The 26,098-nt window shown below is 47.3% G+C and overlaps 1 protein-coding gene across 1 annotated transcript in view; it reads left to right on the top strand.

The window, feature by feature from the left end:
* Positions 1–26,098, top strand: part of HGSNAT (heparan-alpha-glucosaminide N-acetyltransferase) — a 580,634-nt gene that overhangs the window by 138,782 nt on the left and 415,754 nt on the right. The window contains exons 3-4 of the mRNA XM_086937464.1: positions 1,835–1,968; positions 2,589–2,710. Coding sequence (XP_086793590.1) covers positions 1,835–1,968; positions 2,589–2,710 — 256 coding nt within the window. The remainder of the gene's footprint in view (positions 1–1,834; positions 1,969–2,588; positions 2,711–26,098) is intronic.

Genomic DNA, 26,098 nt, shown 5'->3' with positions numbered 1-26,098 from the left:
TCTTCATCGAGATGATCTAAAAACAAACTTAAATGCAGAGATCTTACACAATATCATAAAGAGGTAACCAATCATGAATTGGATGCCACAGCATCAAATATAAAGTGCATCAGTATCTTTGTTCCGTTACTAATCAGTGATAACAAAAAAAGGGGATTAACTAGATATGAGAATATAAAGATACACTTCCAATAATTCAGTAAAAGAAGTATGGTCATCGTCTTTGATTAGTTCATTCACTGCTTTATGAAAGAAATATATTGGGGATCTTGGCAGTATGTAATGAAAGCTGTGCTTCATTATCATAGTCCTTTCCAGTACCTTCCCATAGAAACATTTACACCTAATGCTCCGTGGTAGGGGTGTTGATGCATTTCAACCCTCGTTGAATTCATGGTCTCCTCAGGAATTAGGAATTTGCGAGCTTTTTAGTAAAGAATTGGCACCAATTTGTGAATAATGTGGATGGTGAGCCACCCAAATGACAAGTGAGGGAAAGGAGAGCTAAGTAGCTTGTTGTCTAAGTCTGCAGTAAAAGGCATGTTGCCACTTCAACCTCAACCCCTAATTTCCAATCACCTTATAAGATTTTACCAGAGTACAGAAGGACAGTGAACCAAAGAAAGAATGCACTGTCCTTACTTGCTTGCTTGCTCTTTCCAGCTTTTGTCCTCTGCCCTCACCTGCCCTGGCCTTTGTCCCCACCCTGTTTCTCTGTGAACCTCTTCCCTCGCCTCCTGAGACCGAACTATTTTTTCTGATACCTGATGGAGCTACCTGGTTTAGCTATAGGGGAGATGGGCCGTGGATTCCCTCCTTGGTCGTCACCTACCCAGTCAGTCTTTAGACAGACTTCCCTTCGTCTCTACTGTTGGCTCTTCCCTTATCCTCACTTTCTCAACTCCCCTACCCCCTCTGCTTTTCTCTCTCCTTTCTCTCCTCTCCCAATGTATTGCTGATTGTTTGATGTAATGTGTAATTGTTGATCTTTTTCTGTTATATTGTTGAACCACATTGTTGCACTTCCTAGCGTCTCTCCTGTCGTCTCCTCCCTCATTTTATGTCTCTCCTTCTCTCCTCTTTCAGTGTATTGAGACTGAACTATTCTGTCTGATGCCCAATGGAGCTACCTGGTTTAGCTATAGGGGAGATGAGCTGTGGATTCTCTCCTTGGTCGTCACCTACCCAGTCGGTCTTTAGACAGACTTCCTTCCATCTCTCCGGTTTTCTCGTCCCTTATCCTCCCTTTCTCCTCCCCTGCCCCCTCCACTACTTTTCTCTCTCCTTTCTCTCCTCTCCTAATTGTATTGCCTATTTTTTATGCATTGTGTAATTGTTGAACTTTTTCTGTTACATTGTTGATTCTCTTGTAAAGCGCTCTGATACCTTCGGGTCTAGCCAGTGCTATATAAAACTCTTTAAATAAATAAAATGTCAGAAATACAAGAACCATTAGTAAAATCATATTTTTTAGTTGAGCAGGTGTGTTTGATAATACAAGTTTGTCCAAAGTACCTTTGAGTTTTGAAGTAGCACAGCTGGTTTGTGTTAGTAATGCTATACACTACTTTTCAGGTGGTCAGTATTTATAGTGATATAAAGGGTACTTTTAGTTAGAGCAAATATTTGAATGGACTCAAGCTGATAGCGGCTGTTGTCGGAGCAGTTGGCACATGTAAGATTCCTCTGGAATGGTATCCTTCGTTTCACTGTACAAGCCTCTTTCAGTTATCCCCGGTGGTGTTTTAAAATCGCACCAGTACACTGTGTGCAGCTACATATTGCACTGAAGAATCTTTTTCAATGTTGTTATTTTGTTTTCTATTTTTTGTAGTGCCAATACCAAGCTCTAGTGACTATTCCTGTAAGTCTACCCGAAAAGCCCTTCACAGAATCAACGGCTGTCTCATCCCAACATCCTCTCACCCTGCAGATTAATGCTACCTCTGAGAACAAAGAGCTATGCAGGTATTTATGCCTCATACTTTCACAAACATTAATTCTTTTAAAAAATAGAATTTTATATTTACTTTTTGAAATTGTATTGTTTAAGTACATTCAGTGGATGTCAAAATGTTGTGGTGTTAAGTTAGTATTACATTTATGCTTTATATATTATTGTGGTGGCACTTTGTTGATAATGGTCTCCAGTTCGATGAAGTCTACAAAAAAGTGACGGATAGAATTCTTATATCAGTCTTGGCCACTGGTAAATTACTCATGGCTGCATCCAAGTCCATTTTTATTGTGCACACCATGCCACCTCAGTTTGGACCCAGCCATTTACAATTCAGTCTTGATCTTGCTCAGGTGGGAACAGACCAGCTGGAACTGCTAGGCCAAGTCTCACCCTTATGAAACCAACTGTATATTATTTAGCAAAATACAGTGTAGTGTATTTATATTTTACACTGTCTCAATCACTTAACTTATGCATGTGTTTAGGACAGGTCTGCACTCGGTTTGAATTTTATTAGTCTATGGTTGAAATGTCTCGCTTCTCAAAATGTGTTTATGACTAAGGAATTGCCTTGTTGCACATTGTAGGTCATATTTAATGAATGTCTGCATGCTTGCCTTTTTTGTAGGTTACATTACAGTTTTGGAGAGTTTGGGAATTACTCCCTAAAAATAAAGAGTTTCCATAACAACACAGTGGAAGTGACCTGCGAGATAATCGTCAATAATAAACCCATCAACAGCCAGCTACGTATGTAAATCCTATGTTATTCTTCACACTAAGGTCAAGCTCAGAGTAGTTCACAAGCTATACAATTAGAACAAGGATGAGTACATCGCTAAGTCAATGCACTGGTAATTTATTGATTGCACAATTCGTTATAAGATGACAGGCCTGAGGACTGTTAAGAAGCATTATGTATGTGAGGCAAAAGACCGCTTATAAACTCTCCTGATAAGTAGTAGTTTTATTTATCTAAGAAGCATATCAATATCCAACATAGTTTTAAATGTGTACCTCTACAAAATAAAAATAAAAGTTTGAAATGCGTTCTAAAATAACTTTTAAAGCATCAAGAAAGTGCATTGTGCGATTAAGGGGATGATGCCTGAACTTTAGCAACAAGTGTGCCCAAATCAGGGGCGTAGGTAGAGCTTGTGGCACCCGGGGCTATCCTTCAGATTGCCGCCCTCCTCGGGGGTGCTGGGGAAAAAGTATGTCGAGCACTTGAAAGAGGTCCGAGAGACTCGCAATATCGCCGCTAATAGTTCTTCATCATACGCGCTGTCGGGCTCTCATCACACCATTTATCAGTGAAATCTCAGGCTGTGCAACTCCTTTAAACCTATCAGCCACTCATGGCTTTAGGCAGAGCAGCTCCTAAAACTGACTTTGCAATGGATCACTAATGGGCACTATAATCAGCTCCTTAAATTTCAAGGCAAAAGCATGGATCAATATCTCAATAATGCTCAAAGTGAGAACGAAAATATATACACCTTTCTCAATAATGGTCATAAAAAAAACCTAAAGATAATCCATGTCAGAAATGCAGTTCCTGTTTACAGCACAGAACACTGTGTCAACGACGCAGATGTTTACAGTTCATCTTTCATTCCATGAGACTATTGTCTATTTTTCAATTTATGAGTTATATATCGTTCCTAGACAACAAATGAACTTCTTTGCAAATAAGAAGGCATCCTGTACCTTTCTTCTGACTAATAGAATTGAGTCTACACACAATTATTATAAAATAAGATTGAAGTAGAACATAAATAAGTCCCACAGGACTATTGATGGAATATAATACAATTACCCTGCTTCTAGTTGGCATATAAGGTTCTCCATGTCCTGTTCACACAGAAACAGAATAGGGGCACCTCTGGGGAGTATAAAGTTGTATACTGTTTATGGTACATGTTTTACATGAAATCTCTATCATTGTGTATATGTGGAAGAATACTACTGGATAAGCTTAGCGACACCCCTGCCTGCTATTGTACTGGGTGAAACATAGGGCAAACAGACTGGGGTCAGCACTAGGGAGTACTGTGTGTGCATGCTACTTATGGAGCATGTTCTACATGAGATCTCTCAAAACAAGGGTACCATTTAGTGTATATGGAAAAATGCTACTGGCTAAGGTCTGAGTCAATCCTGCCTGCTGCTGCCCTTGGAGAAAGAAGGTCCACACAGAATGGGTGTATGCCTCTAAATAAGAGTGTCAAGGTAGAGGTACCATCTAGTAGGTATGGGTTAATAATAATGACAAGGCTGAGAGACATCCCTAACTATCACTACCTTGATACAAAGAAGATGGAAAAAGAATTGGACACCGTAGGGGAGTCATGTGTGTGTGTGTGTGTACAGCATATGGTGCACACCTCTACATGAGTTCTCTCACAGCAGAGGTACCATCTAGTATGTATGGAATCTCATACGTTATTGTGCTTTATGCATCGTCATGCATTCATTGGAAATGCATAATAATTAACTTTATCCAGTGCATTTTCAACACCCTACCCTTTGTCAGACACAGTCCCACCTTCTTTGCATGTGCTGCCCCACCACACTTAGTCTCAGCAAACATGGTGCCTCGAAAGCAGATCAGAATTGAAGGCGGTATGACATAGTGTGCCTAATAGAGAATCTTGTGTGAAACATACCTCATCAGTAACAAACATCTTATCTAACAGTCAGAATGCCCAAAGGCTTGAATGCTTGCTTTACAACTGCAGACGTTACAGTCCACATTTAAAAAGGACTCCATTAATCCCTGCTCCTAAAGCAAAATCTTTCCACATTTTCAAAATCACACTTCCAGGCACAATGAATCATAAGTTTGTGAATTAGTGCATAGAAAATGTTACATAAGTCAAAGACCACCAAACGTTGTAAGATTCATATGCCACCCATGCTGGTAGGCACTTTTTAAGAGTGCTGGGTCTGGAGAAGGACAGACTCAGAACATAAAACAGTGTTTAGGATCGACTTTAATAAAAATGTATTTCTTACCCAAACAAACCTTTCTTAGCAACATCAAAAAAGAAAGACAGAGAAAAAAACACATTATTTTCTAAATGTACCATGCAGCTCTTAGATAGCAGTTCATAGCTCACTGTTCTAGATTACGAATGTAACTTCTGAACTACACAGTAACAACAGAATCTCTGTGACAAAAGCAGTAACCCACAGAGCTGGGCCCATAAAATAGTATTCTTTGATATGCATGGCACAGGTCCATTGCAGCAAGCGTATTACAGTATTGCCAAGTACCACGCATCAGGGGTTGGACTAAGGCATTTTAGTACTGATGTCCACATCACCGCACTAAAATGTGTTAGTCACGCATACTATAGCTCCTGGAAGAATCACAACATGTCACTTCATATTATGATAAAAGCAGCCACTGCCAGCACCTGCTGCACTACTGGTTGTCCTGCGCCGCAATTAGGAGCTTATAACCGACTACGCTTTGGCTGTTAGAGAGTAGCAGTGTACAGTGTCAAAACTTCTCTAAAAACACACATATACTTCTGTTCTGCTGCTTAAATACATGTGCACCAGGCCCGGCCCTCCGCCTGGTTGTCTGGTGTCACTGCAGAACATAAACACAGCCAGGATCCGGCACTTCTGTACCATCAACAGAAAGCCTGCAACGATAATCCCAGCCAGTGGCTGAATTTTGGTTTGTTTTCCTGTTACCATGCTCACCACGCAAACAGCATTGTGAGATTCTCACAGCATACTCTCTATGATTGTGCTGCTGGCAGGCAGCTCGCACTGGAATAGTGTGGGGGAATTTTTTTGCTGTGAACAGCCCCGATTCTGCCCTATGGACAGTTTGCCTAAAGATAGTAAACAACTTAGCCATCACCAGCTCCTGGCCTTCGAACACGAAGGGGTCCCTGTAGACCGTCCAGTGGGCAGTGGCGGGCGCAGTTTAAAGGGGGCACTGCTAACTAGTACTTAGGAGCACCTAGAATAACAGCAAAGGACAGTGACTAAGAAGGTCAAAGAGTAGCCTTGCCTGGCAGGCTTTGGGCCTGTAGGTAACCTCAGCAATGTCTGCAGACCGGTCCACCACACTGGGTTTCACCACGCACTCTGCAGGCTTTGCCCGGCAGCACCTTCAGGATACTACAGGTATTTCAGCGCACCTGATCACTAGACTAACTAGAGTGCTGCAGCTGGGGCTGTACCAGGCCGGACGAGGGGGAAGAGGGTTGGAGGACAAATAGGTTTATTCAGTCACTAGTTTTGATTGTCTTCACTTTCAGGTAATAGCATTCAAAATAAAGGCACACTGTATGTTTAAAGATAAATCCAAGTTAAGGTAATCGGTAGGAAATGCATTTTTTTGCATTATGAAATTTTATAGATTAATTCCGTCACTGCAGATGAATGTAACGATACAGTATTTATTTATTTATCTATTTATTTATAGTGTTTTGTATAGCGCGGACAAGACCCGTGGGTATCAGAGCGCTTAACAAGGAAAGAATTACATATAAAGATAATAAAAGCAATACTAACAACAAGAGAATAGTGAGGTAGAAGGCAATATACTGTATGGTCGAGAATAAATATATATATTCATAATGACTGTGCAATTAGCATTATATGGCGAGCAAGGCTTGGCTTGTGTCATGGTAACAAACCATGCTCGTTGAGGTAGGGTTATAAGGCGTTCCAGTGCATGTCAAGGATAATAAGTATAAATAAATCAAGTGCGGTAGAAGTTATATATAATGATTATGATAAATAGTTAAGGTTCCACATATATGGATAAATAAATCAAGTGAGATAGAAGTTATATAGTATGGCTGTGAGATATAGTTAAAGTTCACACATATATGAGGTAGCAGTGATGTGTCAAGCCTCGGCTTGCGCACGGCATCAGTTCATTGTCCGATGATGATCTTCCAATTCTCCAGTATTAGGGGTGTCTTTCATAGATTCACATGCTTGAATATTCCCCGTCGTCGAAGTGGGAGTCCCACGGTAAATAAAATAGCAATAATGCTAATAATATATATATATATATATATATAAAAATATATAAAGTATCATATAAGTAGCCAAAAACTGATAAAATATGTACTGAAAACCTTTACAAAGGTTATTACATAGGAATGCATTAGAGAGAAAAAACTCATTTGTAACATATCAGTGTCATTATGTTAGTCCAAACTGCAGCCAATCAGGCTCAAGCACCCTCTAGAACCTTCTCCTCAGAAGCTCAAGCCCTCAGATTTTCTACCGCACGTCGTGTGAAGGGAGTCTCCCTGAGCTCTGCTCAGTTCTTTTCAACTTATCTACTCTTCTCAGTTTTTTCACAAAGATGTCAAGTAAGAAGTCTCTATTTAGACCTTGTTCCTCCTGTGGGAAATTACGTTTATTTGAGAAAGACCCTCATGACAAGTGCATTTATTGCTTGTATCCTGATCACAAAGTGGTTGATTGTAGGTTATGTAGAACTTTCAATCCTAAAACCCTTAAGGACAGGGAGGGTCGCCTCCTATTATGGCTTAAGCGCCTTCAAGATAAGGACGCTGTTGTTTCTGACGCAGAAAGCCTTCAGTCAGCTCCTTCTTCTGTGGCTTCTAAGCGTGGCAGTGGTCAGGAGTTGCCATCTCCTTTCCTGAAGAAAAGAAAGCTGGCTTTGACTGTGGCTGCAGTTCCACCTACTGCTTCTGTGCCTGTTGTAACGCCCACGAGATCTGACTCTCAGGCGTCGTTTCCAGCTTCTATTAAAGTGGTTACACTTCTCACAGCGCGGTCGTCGACGGGCCCGTCGACGACCACTCCGACGACGAGATTGGCTGCTGTGGCCTCGTCTACGACTACAGTCACGACGACATCGGCGTCGTCATCGTCGACGAGAATCTCGACGACGGCTCTCTCGTCGACGAGAGCCTCTGTTTCTTCAATCTCGTCGACGATCCCTATCATATCGTCGACGAAGAAGCCATCGTCGATGAAGAACCCATCGTCGTCAATCCCATCGTCGACGAAGGCCTCGTCGACGAGGCTCCCGTCGACGGCAACGACGAAGCTCCCGTCGACGAAGATTCCGTCGACGAAGGTACCGTCGACGAAGGTACCGTCGACGAAGATTCCGTCGACGAAGATTCCGTCGACGAAGGTACCGTCGACGAAGGTACCGTCGACGAAGGCACCGTCGACGAAGGCATCTTCGATGTCTAGGATGCCGCCTGCAATACAGTCACCGTCGACGGCCCAGACGACGTTTACTGCATCGTCGACGACAGCATCATCGATGGGCTCGTCGATGAGCAAACCAGCGACAGTAGGGCCTAAGCCTTCTACGTCCACGGAGGCGCCTAGAGACTTACCGTCTACGGCGACAGCAACTTCCAGTTCTTCTTCCTATGCCAACATGCCTTTGGTGGCCATGGACACTTCAGTTTCTGCTGTACAGTCCTCATTCAATAAAGAGGAAGATTCCGCTTTCCACCTTCAATCCCCTGCTCTACAACCACCACTTCAGTTGTTCGTGTCTGACCATGAGACTGAGTCAGTTCCAGATGACACTGTTTATGGGGATGCCCGGAGTCCATCAGATTTAATCATTAAATGCCAGGACACTTCTTCTGAAGAAGAAGAGGAAGAAGAAGTTGAGCAGGTGGATGAGCACGAAGGCCAATGCGTGCAACTCCCTATGACGTCTATTCCAATGACACTTTTCTCTAACCTCCAACATATGTTGGACGATTATAACAGACGTTTTCCACCTACCCCTCAAGGTACTCCAGTTCATGAGTCTACTGATGTAACACTTTCGCATCAACCACTACATACTCCTCCAAGACAGTCGGCTCCGTCAGTACATTTGAGTGCTCCCCTGACAACTAATCCACTTACTGACACTGACTCAGAGCCAGAGAGAGAGGAAGGAGAGGTGTGTCAGGACTCAGAGGGTGAGCAGGATCCTTATTTGGCGGAGTTTGATAATTATCGAGTGCAAACACCTTCGCCGCAACAGGGCCCTTCAAGTGATTCACCTCCTGTGGACATTGCTAGTTTTCATAAACTTATGGACAAGGCGGCGGACCGCTTCAAGTTGACAAGGGTCCAACGTGATGAAGACTGTTTTCTGTATGATTTCAAAAATCAGCCGTATAAACAGGTGCATACAATACCAATTATTGAATTTATTTGGAAGGAAGGGCAAAAGATTATGAAGGCTCCTAACTCCTTGCCGGCCCAGATACCTAGATTGGAGAAGAAGTACAAGGCTCCTACTGGTTCACCTGTTTGTCTGCTCTCTCACCCAAAGCCAGATTCAGTTGTAACTCAAGCAGCACAACGTCGTGCACGTAATCCTACAGCGCCTGTCACTTCCCCTCCCGATAGAGAGGGACGCCGATTGGATGCAATCGGAAAGAAGTTTTCGTCCATGGCTTCAACTTCAGCCCGTGCTGCGAATGCTCTTGCAATTTTGGGTCGTTTCGACCGACAAATGTGGTCAGACATGTCCATCTTTCTTGCGCAACTTCCTGAGGCATCGAAAGTGGAAGCGCTCCAGGTCCTTCAAGATGGTCAAAGGGCTTCGGAGGAGATTATAGACTGTGCTGTAGATGTGGCGAATACTGCATTCCGTATCCTTGCCAGTGCGGCGGCGCTCCGACGCCAGGGATGGTTAAAGTCTACTTCTTTCAGGCAAGAGGTCCAGTCAATGATAATTGACATGCCGTATGATGGCGAATCTTTGTTCGGTTCCCAAATCGATGCTTCTTTGGAAACCATAAAGAAGGATACCGACACAGCGAAGTCGCTTGGGTCATTACAATTTAAGAAACAGCCCTTTCGTGCTGCACGGGGGCGGGGCACCTCGTTCAATTTTACCAGAGGAGGACAGTCTCAGTACCGCCAGTACAATCAAGGAAACCAACGGTACTCGAATCCACAATCTGCTCGCACACAACAATCCAGACCCTATAGAGGGAAGTCCAATTATAGAGGTGCCAACAACACCAACAAACGACAATGACTTGCCAGTTCAGCAGGATGTTGGAGGTCGAATCTCGCAGTTCTACTCCCAGTGGTCTCAAATAACATCGGACCAATGGGTGTTGGACATTGTGCGCAAGGGTCATGCCTTGGAATTCACAGAGTTTCCTCCTCCATCTCCGCCTTCGGGTCCGCCACCACCCCATCTCGAAGAACTACAACATCAAGTTCAACTATTACTAACAAAGGGTGCAGTCGAAGTGGTTCCTCTATCACAGCGGGAGAAAGGCTTCTATTCGAGGTTCTTCCTCATTCTAAAGAAGACGGGGGAGTGGCGTCCCATTATGGATTTGAGGTATCTCAACCTCTTCCTGAAACAACAGTCCTTCCGCATGCTAACATTGTCAAAAGTCTTGCGGTTTCTCTGCAGCGGCGATTTTTTGACTACAATAGACCTGCAAGACGCCTATTTTCATGTACCAATCATTCCTCAACATCGAAAGTACTTGAGATTCAAAGTAGGACGCAACCACTATCAATTCAAGGTCCTACCGTTTGGTCTCAGATCAGCTCCCCGTGTGTTCACGAAGGTTCTGGCTCCGGTCATGGCTTACCTGCGTCTTCAGGGAGTACAGATATTTCCTTACTTGGACGATTGTCTGTTGAAATCCCAATCCGCAAGTCAGCTGCATCACGACACACGCTTGTGTCTCACCCTCTTCAATTCCCTAGGGTTGACCATCAATGTAAAGAAGTCACATTTCACTCCTCTACGAAGCAGGACATTCCTCGGAGCTGTTATAGACACGGACGTGTCAAAAGCGTTCATCTCCCCCGAGCGGAGACTGAAGATAGTTCATCTGGTCTCCACCATCAGATCAAGAAAGTCAGTTTCAGTGCGAATGTTAAAGTTATTTCTGGGGATGGCATCATCTTGTATCACACTGATCCCGAATTGCAGGTTACGTACCCGTCCTATTCAGGAGGAATTGGACCTACAATGGCGACAGGTGTCGGGGTCGTTCAACGACCAGGTGGCAGTCACAGCTGGCATGAAGAACAGTCTACTCTGGTGGGAGCGACGGACCAATCTGAACCAAGGGGTCTCTTTCCTTATCCAGACTCCAGATCTGACATTGACCACGGATGCGTCCATGGACGGATGGGGAGCCCATATCCTGGATCTTTCCATCAAAGGAAAGTGGACGGCGACTCAGAAAACCTGGCATATCAACAGGCTGGAATTGCTGGCGATCTTCCTAGCGCTGAAGGCCTTCTTACCGGTGGTGCACGGAGAATCGGTGCTGGTTCAAACAGACAACACCACCAGCATGCACTACATGAACAAACAGGGAGGCACGAAATCTCAGCCCCTGTCTTGTCTGGCCCAGAGGATTTGGGAATGGGCACTTCGTCACCACATTTCTTTGACAGCAGTCCATTTGCCGGGAGCGTCAAACATACTAGCAGATTCCCTAAGCAGGTCTGCGTCATCCACTCACGAATGGGAGTTAAACCAGTCGACTCTGGACCTCGTGTTCCACCAATGGGGTCATCCCAAGATCGACCTATTTGCAACGCCAGTAAATCGAAAATGCCAGGCTTTTGCCAGTTGGCATCCACATCCGGAATCCAGCGGCAATGCCCTACTCATGGATTGGACCGGCCTATTTGCATATGCGTTTCCACCTCTCCCACTGGTACCAAGGACGTTATGGAAGATGCGCAGGCAACCCTGCCGCTTGATCTTAATCGCCCCACGTTGGCCCAGACAGGCGTGGTTTTCAGAACTCCTTCTGATGTCCCAATGCAAACCAATTCGCCTCCATCCACGTCCGGATCTTCTGACTATGGACGGCGGACAAGTGTGTCACCCAGATCCGTCAACGCTTCAATTATGGGCTTGGAACCTGAATTCATGGAGTTTGCCTCTTTAAGTATACCTCAGGACTGTAGAGACATTCTAGCGTCAGCTAGAGCTCCATCAACAATCAAAACATATAGGTTAAAGTGGAAGCGCTTCTGTCATTGGTGCGCAGCATCCAACGTACATCCTATCAGTTCCACTCCAGAACAACTGTTACCGTTCTTCTTAAGTCTTGCTCAGTCTGGTCTTTCACATGTAAACATTGAGAGTCTTTTTGGCGGCCATCTCACGCTACCGTCATGACGGCTCTACGTCTCTCTGTTCATCCAGAATCATCAGACAGTTCTTTAAAGGACTTTTCAGGAAGTTCCCTCCGTTAAGGCGCCCTCCTCCAGCTTGGCACCTCAACGTGGTGTTATCACAACTTATGAAACCTCCATTTGAGCCAATTCATCGTTCAAACCTCAAGTTTCTGACCTGGAAAGTGGCTTTGCTTTTAGCTTTAACTTCGTCTCGTCGTGTAAGTGACTTACACGCTTTCACCATCAAACCTCCATATTTGCAGTTCAAACCTGATGGAGTGTCACTTCGTACCAATCCTTCTTTTCTTCCAAAAGTGCCTTCTGACTTCCATTTGAACGAGCCAGTTTTCTTAAAGACTTTTTTCCCGGATCCTAAATCCCCTGCGGAACAGCGACTACATTCCTTAGACATCAAACGGTGTCTGAAATTCTACATTTCTAGGACAGCCCCTTTTCGTAAATCCAATCAGCTATTCTTAGCATATGGACTACTGCGCAAAGGACACTCAGTGACTAAACAGACTATAACACGATGGCTCTCTTCAGCCATATCGTTTTGCCATCACCAGGCTGGCAGGCCTTTACCTACTCCAGTGAGAGCACATTCTACGAGAGCGATGGCGTCGTCCATCGCATTGTTTGCCGGAGTGCCTCTACACCAGATTTGTCGTGCAGCGACATGGTCCAGCAGGCACACCTTTACCAGACATTATTGTTTGGATGCTGTCAACGAGGCGGACACCGCAGTGGGGCAAGCAGTGCTTCGTCATCTTTTCAAATAAGGTGAGCCTCTTTCCCTCCTCCATTCTTGAGATTGCCTTGCTTTTATGCTATATAAATTGTTCTTCTATTGTTTGGAAATATTGCAATCTCATCTCCAGGAGGTTACTGCTATCTATTCTATTCAAGCATGTGAATCTATGAAAGACACCCCTAATACTGGAGAAGAACAATTGTTACTTACCTGTAAACAGGTGGTTCTCCAGTATTGGTGTCTTTCATAGATTCACATGCGACCCACCCATCCTCCCCTCAGAGGCTCTTTTCTCCTCATGCGCTATTATTACTAGTGCTACGAAAATCTGAGGGCTTGAGCTTCTGAGGAGAAGGTTCTAGAGGGTGCTTGAGCCTGATTGGCTGCAGTTTGGACTAACATAATGACACTGATATGTTACAAATGAGTTTTTTCTCTCTAATGCATTCCTATGTAATAACCTTTGTAAAGGTTTTCAGTACATATTTTATCAGTTTTTGGCTACTTATATGATACTTTATATATTTTTATATATATATATATATATATATATATATATATATATATATATATTATTAGCATTATTGCTATTTTATTTACCGTGGGACTCCCACTTCGACGACGGGGAATATTCAAGCATGTGAATCTATGAAAGACACCAATACTGGAGAACCACCTGTTTACAGGTAAGTAACAATTGTTCTTTTCCATGAAGAGGGCGGCCCTCAGTTATCGTAATTGATCATCCCAGTGATCCTTAGGTTTCTCTAAGTAGGGTATTTACTCATCAAGTGGCTCTTCAGTTCTTGTTTGAATGTTACTGTATTTTGAATCTTCCTGATGTTTGGAGGGAGTGAGTTCCAGATTCTGGGGGCAGCTCCGGAGAATGCTCGGTTGTAGGTCTTTTTCTTGTGGAAAAAGGCTGGTCGTAATAGCAAATCTCTTGCGCTTCTAGTTGTTCTGTTACCTCCTGAGATCGTAAGTTTCTTGGCTAGGTATCTCGGTGTGTTGTAGTGAACCGCTTTCTGCGTAATACAGGCCATCTTCATTTGAATTCTGGCCTCGTAAGGTAGCCAGTTTAGTGCTTTCAGGTGAGGAGATATGTGATCGAATTTCTTCGTTCCCGTAATGAGTCTCGCCGCTGCGTTGAGGCAGGCTTTTAGTGGTGCTGTGGATGTTTTTGGCAGGCCCGCTAATGTGGTGCAGCCGTATTCGATCCTCGAGATGACTAGTGATTGGATAGCCAGTTTTAGATCTGTCTCAGTGATAAAGGGTTTCAGTTTTCTTAAGTAATTCAGGTGGAAGTGGGCGCTCTTGGCCATTGAGTTAATATGGTTTTTCATGTCGAGGTTCTTATCTAGTGTAATTCCTAGTAAAGGAACAGATTCTTGGCTGGCAGGGAGGTAAGGAGTGGTGGTTAACGACTTCTGTATTTATAGTGCTACGATGTCAGAGCTTATGACTTAAAGCACAAAGAATATACAACTCATTATTTTAACAGAGTATAAAGTGTTTTTGAAATGTTATGTTTTGCTGTGGAATGTCACTCATAAGTCACTGCAAACATGGAATGTCACATCAGCAATGCGAAGACGTAGCAGCTACGATATTAACCCTCTGGGCTACCTTACACAAGTGAAAACTGCCACTAGACGAAACTCCCATCTCTCCCCAGCAGGTAAATTAATCACCAGAGTTAACTAGACACTTTGTATGTTGCCCAAAACTGCTCAATATACAAGGAACTTTCTATTGCTTTAAACACAACGACACTGCTACAAAACTGAAAAATAATGCTCCATTACCGAATAGAAGAATATTTACATGTGCAGGCCCATTAAAAACACTTTCCCTGTTACTGTGAAGGTTTGTCTCCGTGTCCAAGGGCAAGGCCAGAGCCTGCAACACACTCTCTTTCTACACATGGCACATAAAGCACTCTATTCCGAGCGCTGTCCTCCTTTCCCTAACCTTACCTCCAGAATAATGTGCATTTTATCTTTTTAGAAGTGCCACCTCAAAAAACTGTGTATAAACTAGGGCAAACGTACCTGCTGTTGCTTGAATCTCCCAACGACCCTCACGCAGCACAAGGAGAGTTGAAAGTAAAGGTATACTCTCACACGACCTGCCCCAGCCAGGCGCCCGAGGTTTAACTGACTCACTCAGTCAAAGTGACACGTGAAGCAAGTTACTCGTTTATGGGCTGAAACTGGGAGAGAGTCGGTTCGGTCAACAGCTTGTGGTGGCCTGTTGAGGTGTACAGCCCTGCCAAGTGTCACACATCTTGTGTGACACTAACGCATTTTAAGTTACATTACCGCATGTGACATGATTGTCACTCAAATCAGGGAACTTAAAAGCTGACTGTACAACCGATATTTGTGGTTTGTAGAGTCTAATATTTTATTAGGTTACAGAAACACAAAGCAGACGGGGCACAGGAGCCTATGCGAGTTCTTCTATAACGTTTTGATGGTTCATCCTGATTGAAAGGTGTTTTGCTTGAATTACCGTAGGCTGACCTGCCAACCTCCCTCGGCACTAATTGGTCCTTATAGCACGCACATGGGTACAGCCGTAACCCGCTCAGCGCGGGATTATTCCTGATAGATGACGTTGGTGAGAGTGGCATCATTCTTGCGCGAGTGGTTGTGGTGGGGAAGGCTGCACAGCACTAGTTATGTCAGTGCGCATCTCTGAGGTTAATAATTTAATTGTAATAAAAAAAAAGGCAGATCCCCGCCGCCGCGACTGACCGAACCCCACAGGGCCATATGTAGGTGGCAAAATACCGGTCGGTAACGGCCGATTTCGGCCGTTACCGACCGGTATTTGTACTTCCAGATGTAGGGGGCCTGAAAATTACAGATTCTGTATATTTACCGAATCGGTAATTTTACCGAATCGGTAAATGTACAGAATCGGAAATTTGGGATGTAGGTGGCACTGGAAACAGTGCCACAGGTCCTTAGAAATTCGTTATTTACCATGAAATACAATGGCATGGTAAATAACGAATTTCTGTGTACATGCACATCTGTGCATGTACACCTGTGCCATGTGGCACACATACATGCCCTAAGGGCATGTATGTGTGTCACATTGCACACAAGCCAGAATCAGGGGTGCAACAGGGTGTCAAAGTCACACCCTGTCCCCCTTGACAAATCGGTAAAATTACCGAATCGGTATTTACCGATTCGGTAATTGCCATTGATTCCTAAGGGCCTCAAGGCCCATAGGAATCAGTGGCAATTACCGAATCGGTAAATACCGATTCGGTAATTACAGAATATTACCGATTCAGTAATATTTAAAGAATTATTACCTACATGGCATTTACCGAATTGTAAATACCGAATCGGTAAAATTCTGTATTTACGATTCAGTAAATGCCATTTACCTACATATGGCCCACAGACTGCAGTGGCTGCTGCCTGGAACCTGAATCTACTGCTCAGACTCATAGCTGCCAAGGTTTCAGATTGTTATTTGTGACATTTTCATAATTTCGGTGTAATTATGAGTGACATTTCAACAACTATGAGTGTCACTTTCTTGCGAGCAAAATCACGCGATTTAAACGAGTGTGATTTACCACCCTTTAACAGTGACCATTACCACTCTCTTACATGCCTTTGTTTTTTTTATAGCGCTACTCTTACCATTGTAGTATGTCAGAGCACTTTACATCACACAGAAACAATGAATCCCAAGTGTATAAATCAGTGTATAGCAAATGTTACATAAGAGGTGTAGGAAAGGAGTCATAGAGCATTCATACTGGGTATAGTTTGAGTGCTTGATTGTGAGAAGCGCTAACTCAGAATTTAAAATGAAATGTACCATTGTGGCTGGGGGTTGTCTTTACTAATAAGAATGGATTTCTACTCAAATGAACCATTTTTGCATTATTAGGATAATGAAAAACTGTGAGAGAAATCAAATCTAACCTATACCTTGGAGTTTCCACACAGCTTTCTGATGAGGGTTAATAGTTCACTGTTCAATATTAAGATTTTAATGTATAAATTGCAACTAATAAATGGATCTCTCGGACAAAAGCAGTAACCCACTGAACTATTTACATTATATGCATTTCTGTGATCTGAATGGTGCACGTGCTTTGCAGCAGGCATATTAACCCTCTGCGCTACTTTTAGGTCAAAACTTCCACTAGAGAAAACTCAATCAATCCCCAGCACGTCCGTTAGTCACCAGTCACAACAACTCCCGCATTCAAAGTCAGCCGCCCGGGGATGATTCAGACCGAGTCTCAGGTCACTGGATGCATTCATGCACTTCACCACGTGCGTTGGTGCGCGGCACTGCGCTCATTGCGTTAAACAGGACAGTGTACAAGTCTACCATAGGCGGGCTCCGCTGCATGGTAAATGTTTGCAGGGCCGTCATTGGTAGCGCTTTCGCGCGCTACCAGATTGACGGCCCGGGTCCCAAACTTGAAGGTGCACTTTTAAAATAAGGTTAGGTGGTGCGTGCAATGCAGTAGCATTTACACACACTGGCCCATCAAGGCTTATTTATGCTGCGCAACGCACTTTGGCTGCCAATGATGATTACTGTCGTGTTCATTATGAAACTGCTGAGGCGCCGCCCGGCCAGCCCCAAAATAGTGCCGCCTGGGGCGGACCCCGCCCCCCCCCAGCTACGCGGCTGGCCCAAATCATCACATATGACTTTTCAAATATCAGTTTGAATTCCCACATGCCAGTCAATATTCTTAGGTATCTATGTCATCCCATCAGATGGGATACAATGTCCGTGTGTACAAAGGTTCTTATTCCAGAACAGAATGGGAGGAGAGACTGGGTGATTCTGATTAGTTAAGAATAAAATAGGTTCCTGGCCAGGGGGTGCAGACTGTGTGCTACTGAATATTAGTCATCTTGAGCACAGGGCCCTCTTTTTAAAGGTGTGCTCTAAAGACAGCTTTAGCTGTTTCACCGGATTCATGTAATTAAAAAAGTGAATAAATGGGGAATATGTAGGAAAGCCAAGAGTGAGCTTCTATAGGCAGTGAGTTCCAAATATTGCCCTGGCTTGGTGGGGTGTAGAGCTAGATACAGACATACTCAATCAGGCTAAGAAGCAATGGGAATGCTCGCTATGGTCCTCGCTACACAGCGCCCTGGTAGCTAAGGACAATAAGTCAATTTGGAAGAAAGTGGCTCTATGACTAAATGGCCCAAGACTGCCATAGAGGTCTCTGTACAGCCGGAAGAGTGGTCAACTAATTTTGGGGACTTGTACGCTCACAGTATTAAGGAGGATGTTGGTTTATAGGATAAGATTCCATCTCGTACTGTTGATGTCCTTGAAATCTCGCTCCATGAAACCCACACAGCAATTAGCTCCTGTATTCCAGCTAGAGCTCCTGGTCCCAACAGAATCCCCAACGATCTGTACAGTGAAGACCCGGAAATATGGGGCACTTACATCAATATGTTATCTAAATCTATTCTTATGGGCATGGAAATCCCCACTTCCTGGAAGTCGGCTGAGATCATACCGATTTTGAAAAAAGGGGATAGGGCAAATCCGGGCAGCTATTGTCTAATCGCATTAGCCTAATAGATTAATTGCAGACATTTTCTTCAAGCAGATCTTGGCCCGCATTCAGGTTTGGATCTTAGAAGGAAATATTTTGTCCAATTTCTAGGCGGGTTTCTTGTCAGTATCAGTACTCTGGACCAGATCTTCCGATTCCTCTGTATCTTTTTGAAAGAAGTTCTAGTCAAACGGGGGAAGTTGTATGGAGCGTTCATGAACCTGCGTATAGCCTTCAATTTTGGTTCCACGAGGCAAACTATGGAAGTTGTTGGCAGAGAGCGGGATCTCTCCAAACGTATTGGACATTTTGAGGTGACTACTTTCAGCAAATAAAGGCCTAAGTCAGGTGGGAGAGGAGGGACAACTAACCGCAACCTTTATGATAAACCACAGAGTTAGACAAGGGTGTGTCTTAACACCCACCCTGTTTATTAATGGGGCAGTAGGGTTTCTCAAAAGAGATGGGTCTGACGACGGGAGGGCGTGGCCAGCCAGCCATCATGGCGGACACGATCCGATAGCGCTCCGCTCTCAGACCCCTACTTTTCCTGTAACTTGGTGCTGTGGCAGTGGAGATTTTGACCTAAGCTGAGGCAGAGCGGACCTGACTGGGAGAGGCACGAAAAGTGCGCAGGGACCGGACGGCCGTTGGTGTGGCCTGCAGCATGGCTGTGACATCGCTGAGGAAGCCGGGCGCTGCCGCAGACCCTGGCGCCCTGAAGGACGGCGCACCCTTGGGGATCTTCGGCCTTGTGTTCATGGGCTGCCTGGGAACAAGAAGCGGACACGCAGCGGCCTCGGAGCAATGCTGATGAGACCTGGGCCTGAGGCTTGGGCGGACCGCTGGCATCACAGCAGGGGGCCCCCGGGGCCTGAACCGGTGAGCGGATTGGTTCTGGCACCGGCCACAACGGCCCGTGCGACCTGCCGGAGACTGGGTTCAGCACCGCCGGAGGAGTGAGGCTGGGCGCGAAAAGTACATTGGGTCCGGACGGCCGTTTGTGAGGCCTTCAGTGCGGCCGCAGCACTGCTGAGGAGGCTGGGCGCTGCTGTGTCACAATTCGTCTGCAAAACTGTGCTAGCTAGCCTCTGCTGTAACTGTTCTGCAGCTGCCTGGGGCCGTCGCTGGGTGCAATGAGCACCTCAGGCGGCGGCCCTTGCATCCAAAATGGACTCTGTACTATCAGCGGTGGAGCGGATCGGCACCACCCTAGAGCAAACCAAAGTATCGCTGGAAGCCAGGATTGATAAAGTTACGTTAGATTTCACTCTCCTTCATGCCGATCATCGTAAGCTGGAAGAGTCGGTCACCGTGCAGAAGCAAACACTTCAGTAGATCCAGCCCGTGGTGCAAAATCACACCATAGCACTTCAGGACATGATTGACCGGGTCCATGTGCTTGAAGACCGCATCGAGGACGCGGAAGGGTGCTCCCGGCGTAACAATGTCCGGGTGGTAGGCCTTCCGGAAAACGAAGAGGAGAAAAACCCAGAGCAGTATATGGAGAACTGGTTGCATGAACTCCTACCTTTGGGGGTGCTGTCACAACACTTTGCGGTGGAAAGGGCGCACAGAGTACCAGCGCAGAAGACGGCCGAGCATCTACATGGTGGTGACACGAAAGATGCGAGAACTGGGGTTGCCTTACTCCTTACTGTTCCCCTCTCGCTCGATTCTTTGATGCACCATCGGATATCTGGGATTGGCTGGAGGAGACGGGGCAATGGACAGGAACGAGACCCTCAGGTCCGAAGGAATGTGGCTGGCGTGAGAGGGGCTCACGGCGACGCTGGCGGCGAGGGGCTCGCCGGAACACGGGCCCTGGCCCAGCTGCACCCAGCCCAGAGAACATACGGCTGGGAGGGCAGGAAGCTCTTGAGGCAGTGGCGACACTTGGCGCAGCAAGTAACGCCACCCGACTGGAAACCCCGGCACGTATTGATCCGGGAACAAGTGGTTCGTCGTCTCCATACACTGTGCTCTCCGAAGACTTAAACATGCCGAAGTGACAACCCAAACAGCAGACCAACTCATGTGACTAAGTAGTGCCATTAGGCGTCCTCTCAGGGCCAGTCCCCTGAGTACTATGCGCAATGTATTTCCTACTATGCCCACGAGCACGCTGTTGAACTGTGTCACAGGCTGAGTGTGTTATCTATCGCCTGAGGGCATGGTGCACCGCGCAATTGTTACACCTGTGGACTTCCACAGCTGTAGTCGACGCTGCACCTACACGACTGACCAGCCTGGGCTTTATTAGGTACCTCTTGCGAGTACAGAAGGCTTCAGATAGGGGCATAATATAGGATAGTCGCTAACACTACACGCGCCCCACTAGCCAATACACTGGACTGACACTTCATAACTGGTGGTTCACCTTGAGGTTTGGACGTATGCCCCGTTAGGAATTCGCCCCACTAGTTGCACTGTTTGCAGTTGTTGTTAAGTTCCAATTGCGGCACACATACACTCCTCTCACTGGGCGGCAGCTCTGGTCCCCCCTCCCCGAGGCGGCTCCCCTACCCCAAGCTGGTGCGACACATCCGGAAACATGACGCACACGAACATAGTGACTTGGAACATATGTGGTATGCACACGTCATCGAAACAATACTCTATCTTTTCATACATGCAGCGGCATGGGGTTGGGATTGCCCTCCTACAAGAGACCCCCATGACCCAAGTAGAACTTGATAAGCTCCGCAGACGCTGGAGGGGGCAGGTGCATGGTACAGTCTTCTCTGCGCATGCGCGGGGCACCCATATATGGATACAGGCGGGTGTCCCCTTCATTTGCAAGGAGACGAGGGTGGACCTAGAGGTGCACCCTCGCTCCGAACACAGACCAATCATCATTCCTAACACACTTGAACCAGGTCCTCCATCTGTACGCCAGCTTTCCCTGGCTGCTTGGCGGGGACTTCAATTTGGTGCTGGATGTACACCTGGACCAATCCTTCCCTCCCCTCCGAGCTGCAACAGTGGTGTCCAGTGTGCAGGCGTTCCAGAGCTGGCTGTCCCATTGGGAGCTACATGACATATGGCGCATACAGCATCCATTAGACAAAGTCTACTCCTACTACTCGTCAGTCCACGATTTGCATGTTAGGTTGGACAGAATGGCAGACACCCAGTCCCTGCTCCCCCTCATTGCAAAATCAGAATACCTGGGGAGAACACATTCCGATCATGCCCCCGTGTGGTTTCAGATAAACTGGGAGGCAGACCGCCCACCTGTCCCCACGTGGCGGCTACAGCCCTCAGCATTGGAGGACGCGGAATTCCGCTCCTCATTAGGCGCGGCCATTCTCACTTAATTTGAACCTAATGAAGGGACTACGAGCAGCACCATGGTAGAGTGGGATGCACACAAGGTAGCTGTCAGGGGGCATTGCATGAGGGCTACGTGGAATACACGCAAAGCACTCTCCACCTCTCTGGTGCTCCTGGAAGCGGATCTCCTGCAATACGAGCGGGAGGAGGAGGGCGTGGGTGAGTGCTCGGGTAGGCTGGGGGACCTTCACGCTAGGCACGCGGTACTCCTGGAGAGGTTAAGGTGTCACAACTATGCAGCACACACAGCCAGAACTCATGCTAGGGCGGATAGAGCGGGCCGACTATTGGCTTGGCTGATACAGCGGGAAGGGCATGGTGCCCCGATAGGTGCCTTGTGTACATTGAGGGGAGAGATGGTGTACACGCAGCGAGAAATTCACTGTGCTTTGACCGAGCACTATACGCAGCTGTACAAGGCGCAAGGGTTTGGCCCCAGGCATGTTCTGGAGGTTTCCTAGGTTCTATCCACTTACCCGTAGCCTCTGAGGAGCAGAGAGGCGCACTTGGGGTACCCCTCACACTGCAAGAGATAGGAGAGGCAATTCGGTCTATGGCATCTGGAAAAACCCCGGGCCAGATGGCCTGCCTGCTGAATACTATAAAGCACACGGGGAAATCCTGATGCCATTACTCCTCAAAGTATACGATAGGGCGATAGAAGAGGGCTCGCTCCCCCCCTCTATGCGGGAAGCGTTCTTGGTTTCCCTCCCAAAGCCAGACAGGGATCCCACAGTTCTGGGCTCCTATCGACCGCTGGTGATGCTTAACGTGGACTATCAGGTTTTTGCTAAGATACTTGCGGATCTAGGTGAGGTGGTCCCTCACCTAGTTCACACCGACCAGAACGGGTTTGTGCCTGCGAGATCCATGTCCTTAAACCTTAGGAGATATTTCAGAGTGGCAGCTGAGGCCTCGAGGGAATGGCCCAGGGCAGGGTGCCTGATATTAGACCTGGAGTAGGCGTTCAATTGCCTGGAGGGGGGTTATCTGTCGGCAGTACTGATGTGCTGTGGACTTTGAATTCCTGCAAATGGTTGATCTTTTATATAAGAACCCCGGAGTTAGGGTGCGCCTGGGTCCTTACATCTCAGAGGCGGTAGCGGTGGGCCGGGGCACCCGTCAAGGATGTCCCCTGTCCCCGCTGCTATTTGCGCTGGCTATCGAACCCCTGGCTACTGCCATCCGGCAGTCGCTGGGCAATGGCATCCCGCTGGGAGATGCAGTCCACCAGGTATCGCTTTATGCAGACCATCTGCTGGTGTTTGTGAGGGATGTGGCATGCATACCGGAACAGCTGGCCCAGTTGCTGCATACGTTCGCTGATGTCTTGGGACTCCGAGTAAATGCAGGTAAATCCTGCCTTTACGCATTAAGTGAAGGGACCGCAGACCCGGGATACCACCTCGGGGGGCATACGAGTCCAATGGAAAGCCGATACCTTTCGATATTTAGGGATACAGATATACCGCCGGCCGACCTCTTTGACGGGAACCTGGGGAGGGCGGTTGCAGCACTCAGGTCTCAGATACGCTTCTGGACCACGCTCCCGCTGACAACCAAGGGCAGAGTGTCTCTTGCCAAAATGGACATGCTTCCCCGACTCCTGTACTACTTTGTCAATCTGCCTCTGTTTATTCCGGCTTCCTTCTTCTCCATGCTCAATAAGCTGTTGCAGGACTTTATATGGGGCACCTCCAGGCACAGGCTGGCACTAGCGAAACTCTTCCTCCCCACTGATAAAGGGGGACTGGCTGACCCCTGTTTTGAGCACTGCTACCTAGCTGCGCAGCTACAATGGGTCGCCCGCTGGTTAGCGGATAAAGGTAGTGAAGATACAGCTACAGTGATGCCACCGTGCTCCCTAGCTCGTATAACTAAGCTTTTTCACCTGTTAGCAGCGATAGAGCGCCCTACCTGCTGTCAGTGGCATACAAGTGCTACCGAAGAGTCTTACGTCTTACCCGTAGCACGATCCCCTACGCGCCTGCTATACCACTGGTGGGCTCTCCATGTGGCGAGGGGGTGCTTACATCCTCCATTCTCGCGAACTGGCGGGAGGCTGACATCCAGACGCTTGGTGATCTCTATAGAGATGGGGCGCTTGTGGCGTACGAGACCCTGGTAGCAGAGGAGTGGCTTCCGCCTGGGGGGTTCTTAATGCACCGTTCACTGATAGCCAAGTTGTCTGCCAGCTGTGGGGACGTGGCAACAGAACCTGAGCAGCACTTAACTCTGCAGTATCTCCATGTCATGGGGCAGGGCAGGCACTTGGTTCGCTGGTTTGCGGCATCGCTACGGGAGCACACAGCAACTAATCTGGGCCCCCTCAGAGGCAAATGGGAGCTGGATTTGGGGAGGCCACTAACTGACAAAGAGTGGGAAAGGGTTCTTAAAAGTCCGGTGCGCATCCCCAGAAATATGCTATTCCGCCAGATTCAGCTTTTCATTGTCCCCAGGGCTTACCTCACGCCTGAGCTGATCAACAAGTACTTATGTTGTACAGATGCGTACTGCCCCAGATGCAATGAGCTGGGAGCGGGACTCCTGCATGCACTGTGGAGTTGTCCTCGGTTGGGCACTTACTGGAGCACCATTAGCGAGCTGCTGAGAAGATGAACAAACTGTACTATTCCCTTCGCCTGGCCCGAATATATTTTACACCATTTCAAGAGACCCCCCCCCCAAGGACAAGGTGTCATCCCGCTTTGTTGACCTGGGGCTCGTGGTGGCGAAGCGCCTCCTCACGAGAAGGTGGAAAGCAGGTGACCCGCCACACGTACGGGCGTGGACTTCCTCCCTCCAGGCGTGGGCCCGGGCAAAATGGACCGCCATACGCCGGGAGGAAACCCTGGTGCATCGGAAGGAACCCATAGCGGAACGCTGGGAGCACATGCTTATTACATTGCAGCGGCTGGATGGGGAGGGTGACACGGGTGGCACGGAGGAGTTAGGGGACACACACGAGGATGAGAGCATACCACAGGCTGTTCCCCCGCTGAATTCCCTTGCCACGTCTAGTTCCTGTTCCAATGAGACATGACGACGGTCACGCAGGCATAGCAGTGGCCTGTGGACGTGCGCATGTTCCGGAGATGGGGGTGGGGGGGTTGGGGGCCCGGGGGAGAGAGAGTGAGAATGGGGGGTGGTAGGAGGATTGTAATGTGATTGTGGTTTTGCCGCTATAGTTAAAGTTTTCTTTTTCTGTTTCATGATGCATGTTATCTAGTCGTATGCTGAAGATGGAGGGTTTTTACCTGACTCATGCGGTTGGGTGAGTACCCGACGTGCTGGCTCTCCTGAAAAGTCCTGGAGTTCGCAATTGGACACGAGCATCATGGTGTGGTCAATTGTAGGCGAATATCTCATGTCTCACTTGTTGCACGCCTTGGCCGTTGTAAACATAATATCGTGTTGTGACCGTGCTTTTATGACTGACTAGCAGCCCGTCCCGACCTTGTCCGGGAGCAATCAGGCTTCCCGGACCCCCGCCCGCCCCGACATTGTGCAGCAGCAGCCCGGCCCCCCGCCCGCCCCGACATTGTCAAGCAGCCCAGGCCCCCACCCGCCCTGTCCCCCGCCCGCCCCGTCCCCCGCCTGCCTCGACATTGTCAAGCAGCCTGGGCCCCCGTCCGCCCCGCCCCGTCAGCCTGCCGGCCCCCCGCTTGCCCCGCCCCCCGTCTGCCCCGACCCCTGCCTGCCCGGAGCCTTACCTCAGCCACCGCTCCTCCCCCGCGCTCCTCATTTCACCGCTCCGCCGCTCCTCGCTGCTTACCGCTCCTCCCGCCTGTCCGCCGGTCCTCACCGCCATTCCGCCATTCGTCACCGCTCCTCCCCCGCGCCATGTCCCCCGCTTCTCCTCGCGTTTCTGGACGCCGCTCATTCCCGCGCTCCTGACGTCAGCATGCAGGTCGCGGCCGGCGCTACTTTGAAGCGACTACTTTTTTTTAATATTAATTTTTTAAATAACACATATTTTCATACTTTATATAGCCTATGTCTATCTGCACACCCTGACAATTACAATGATGTATCGGGTGTGTGGATTGGCACTGTGGTTCCCGAGTTTACCCGCCTAAAAGGTGCAAAGTTCTTCCTTTATAATAGTAGTATAGATATGCCTATACCACCGTGCTTGCAATGTTAATACTTCCAACGAAATTTGTACTGTAACCTGAAAATGCTAATAAAACAGATTTGTTAAAAAAACAAAAAGAGATGGGTCTGATGACCCAAAAGTTTCAGAGAGCCCCTTCTCTTTGCTGACGATACGTTATTGATATCAAAGCCTCCCCAAAGGCTCCAACAGTTATTAAATGATTTTAAA

This window comes from Lissotriton vulgaris, chromosome 9 (genome assembly GCF_964263255.1).
Source record: "Lissotriton vulgaris chromosome 9, aLisVul1.2, whole genome shotgun sequence".
NCBI lineage: Eukaryota > Metazoa > Chordata > Amphibia > Caudata > Salamandridae > Lissotriton > Lissotriton vulgaris.
Note: the sequence above shows the minus strand (reverse complement) of the source record. Positions and strands in the feature narration are given on the sequence as shown.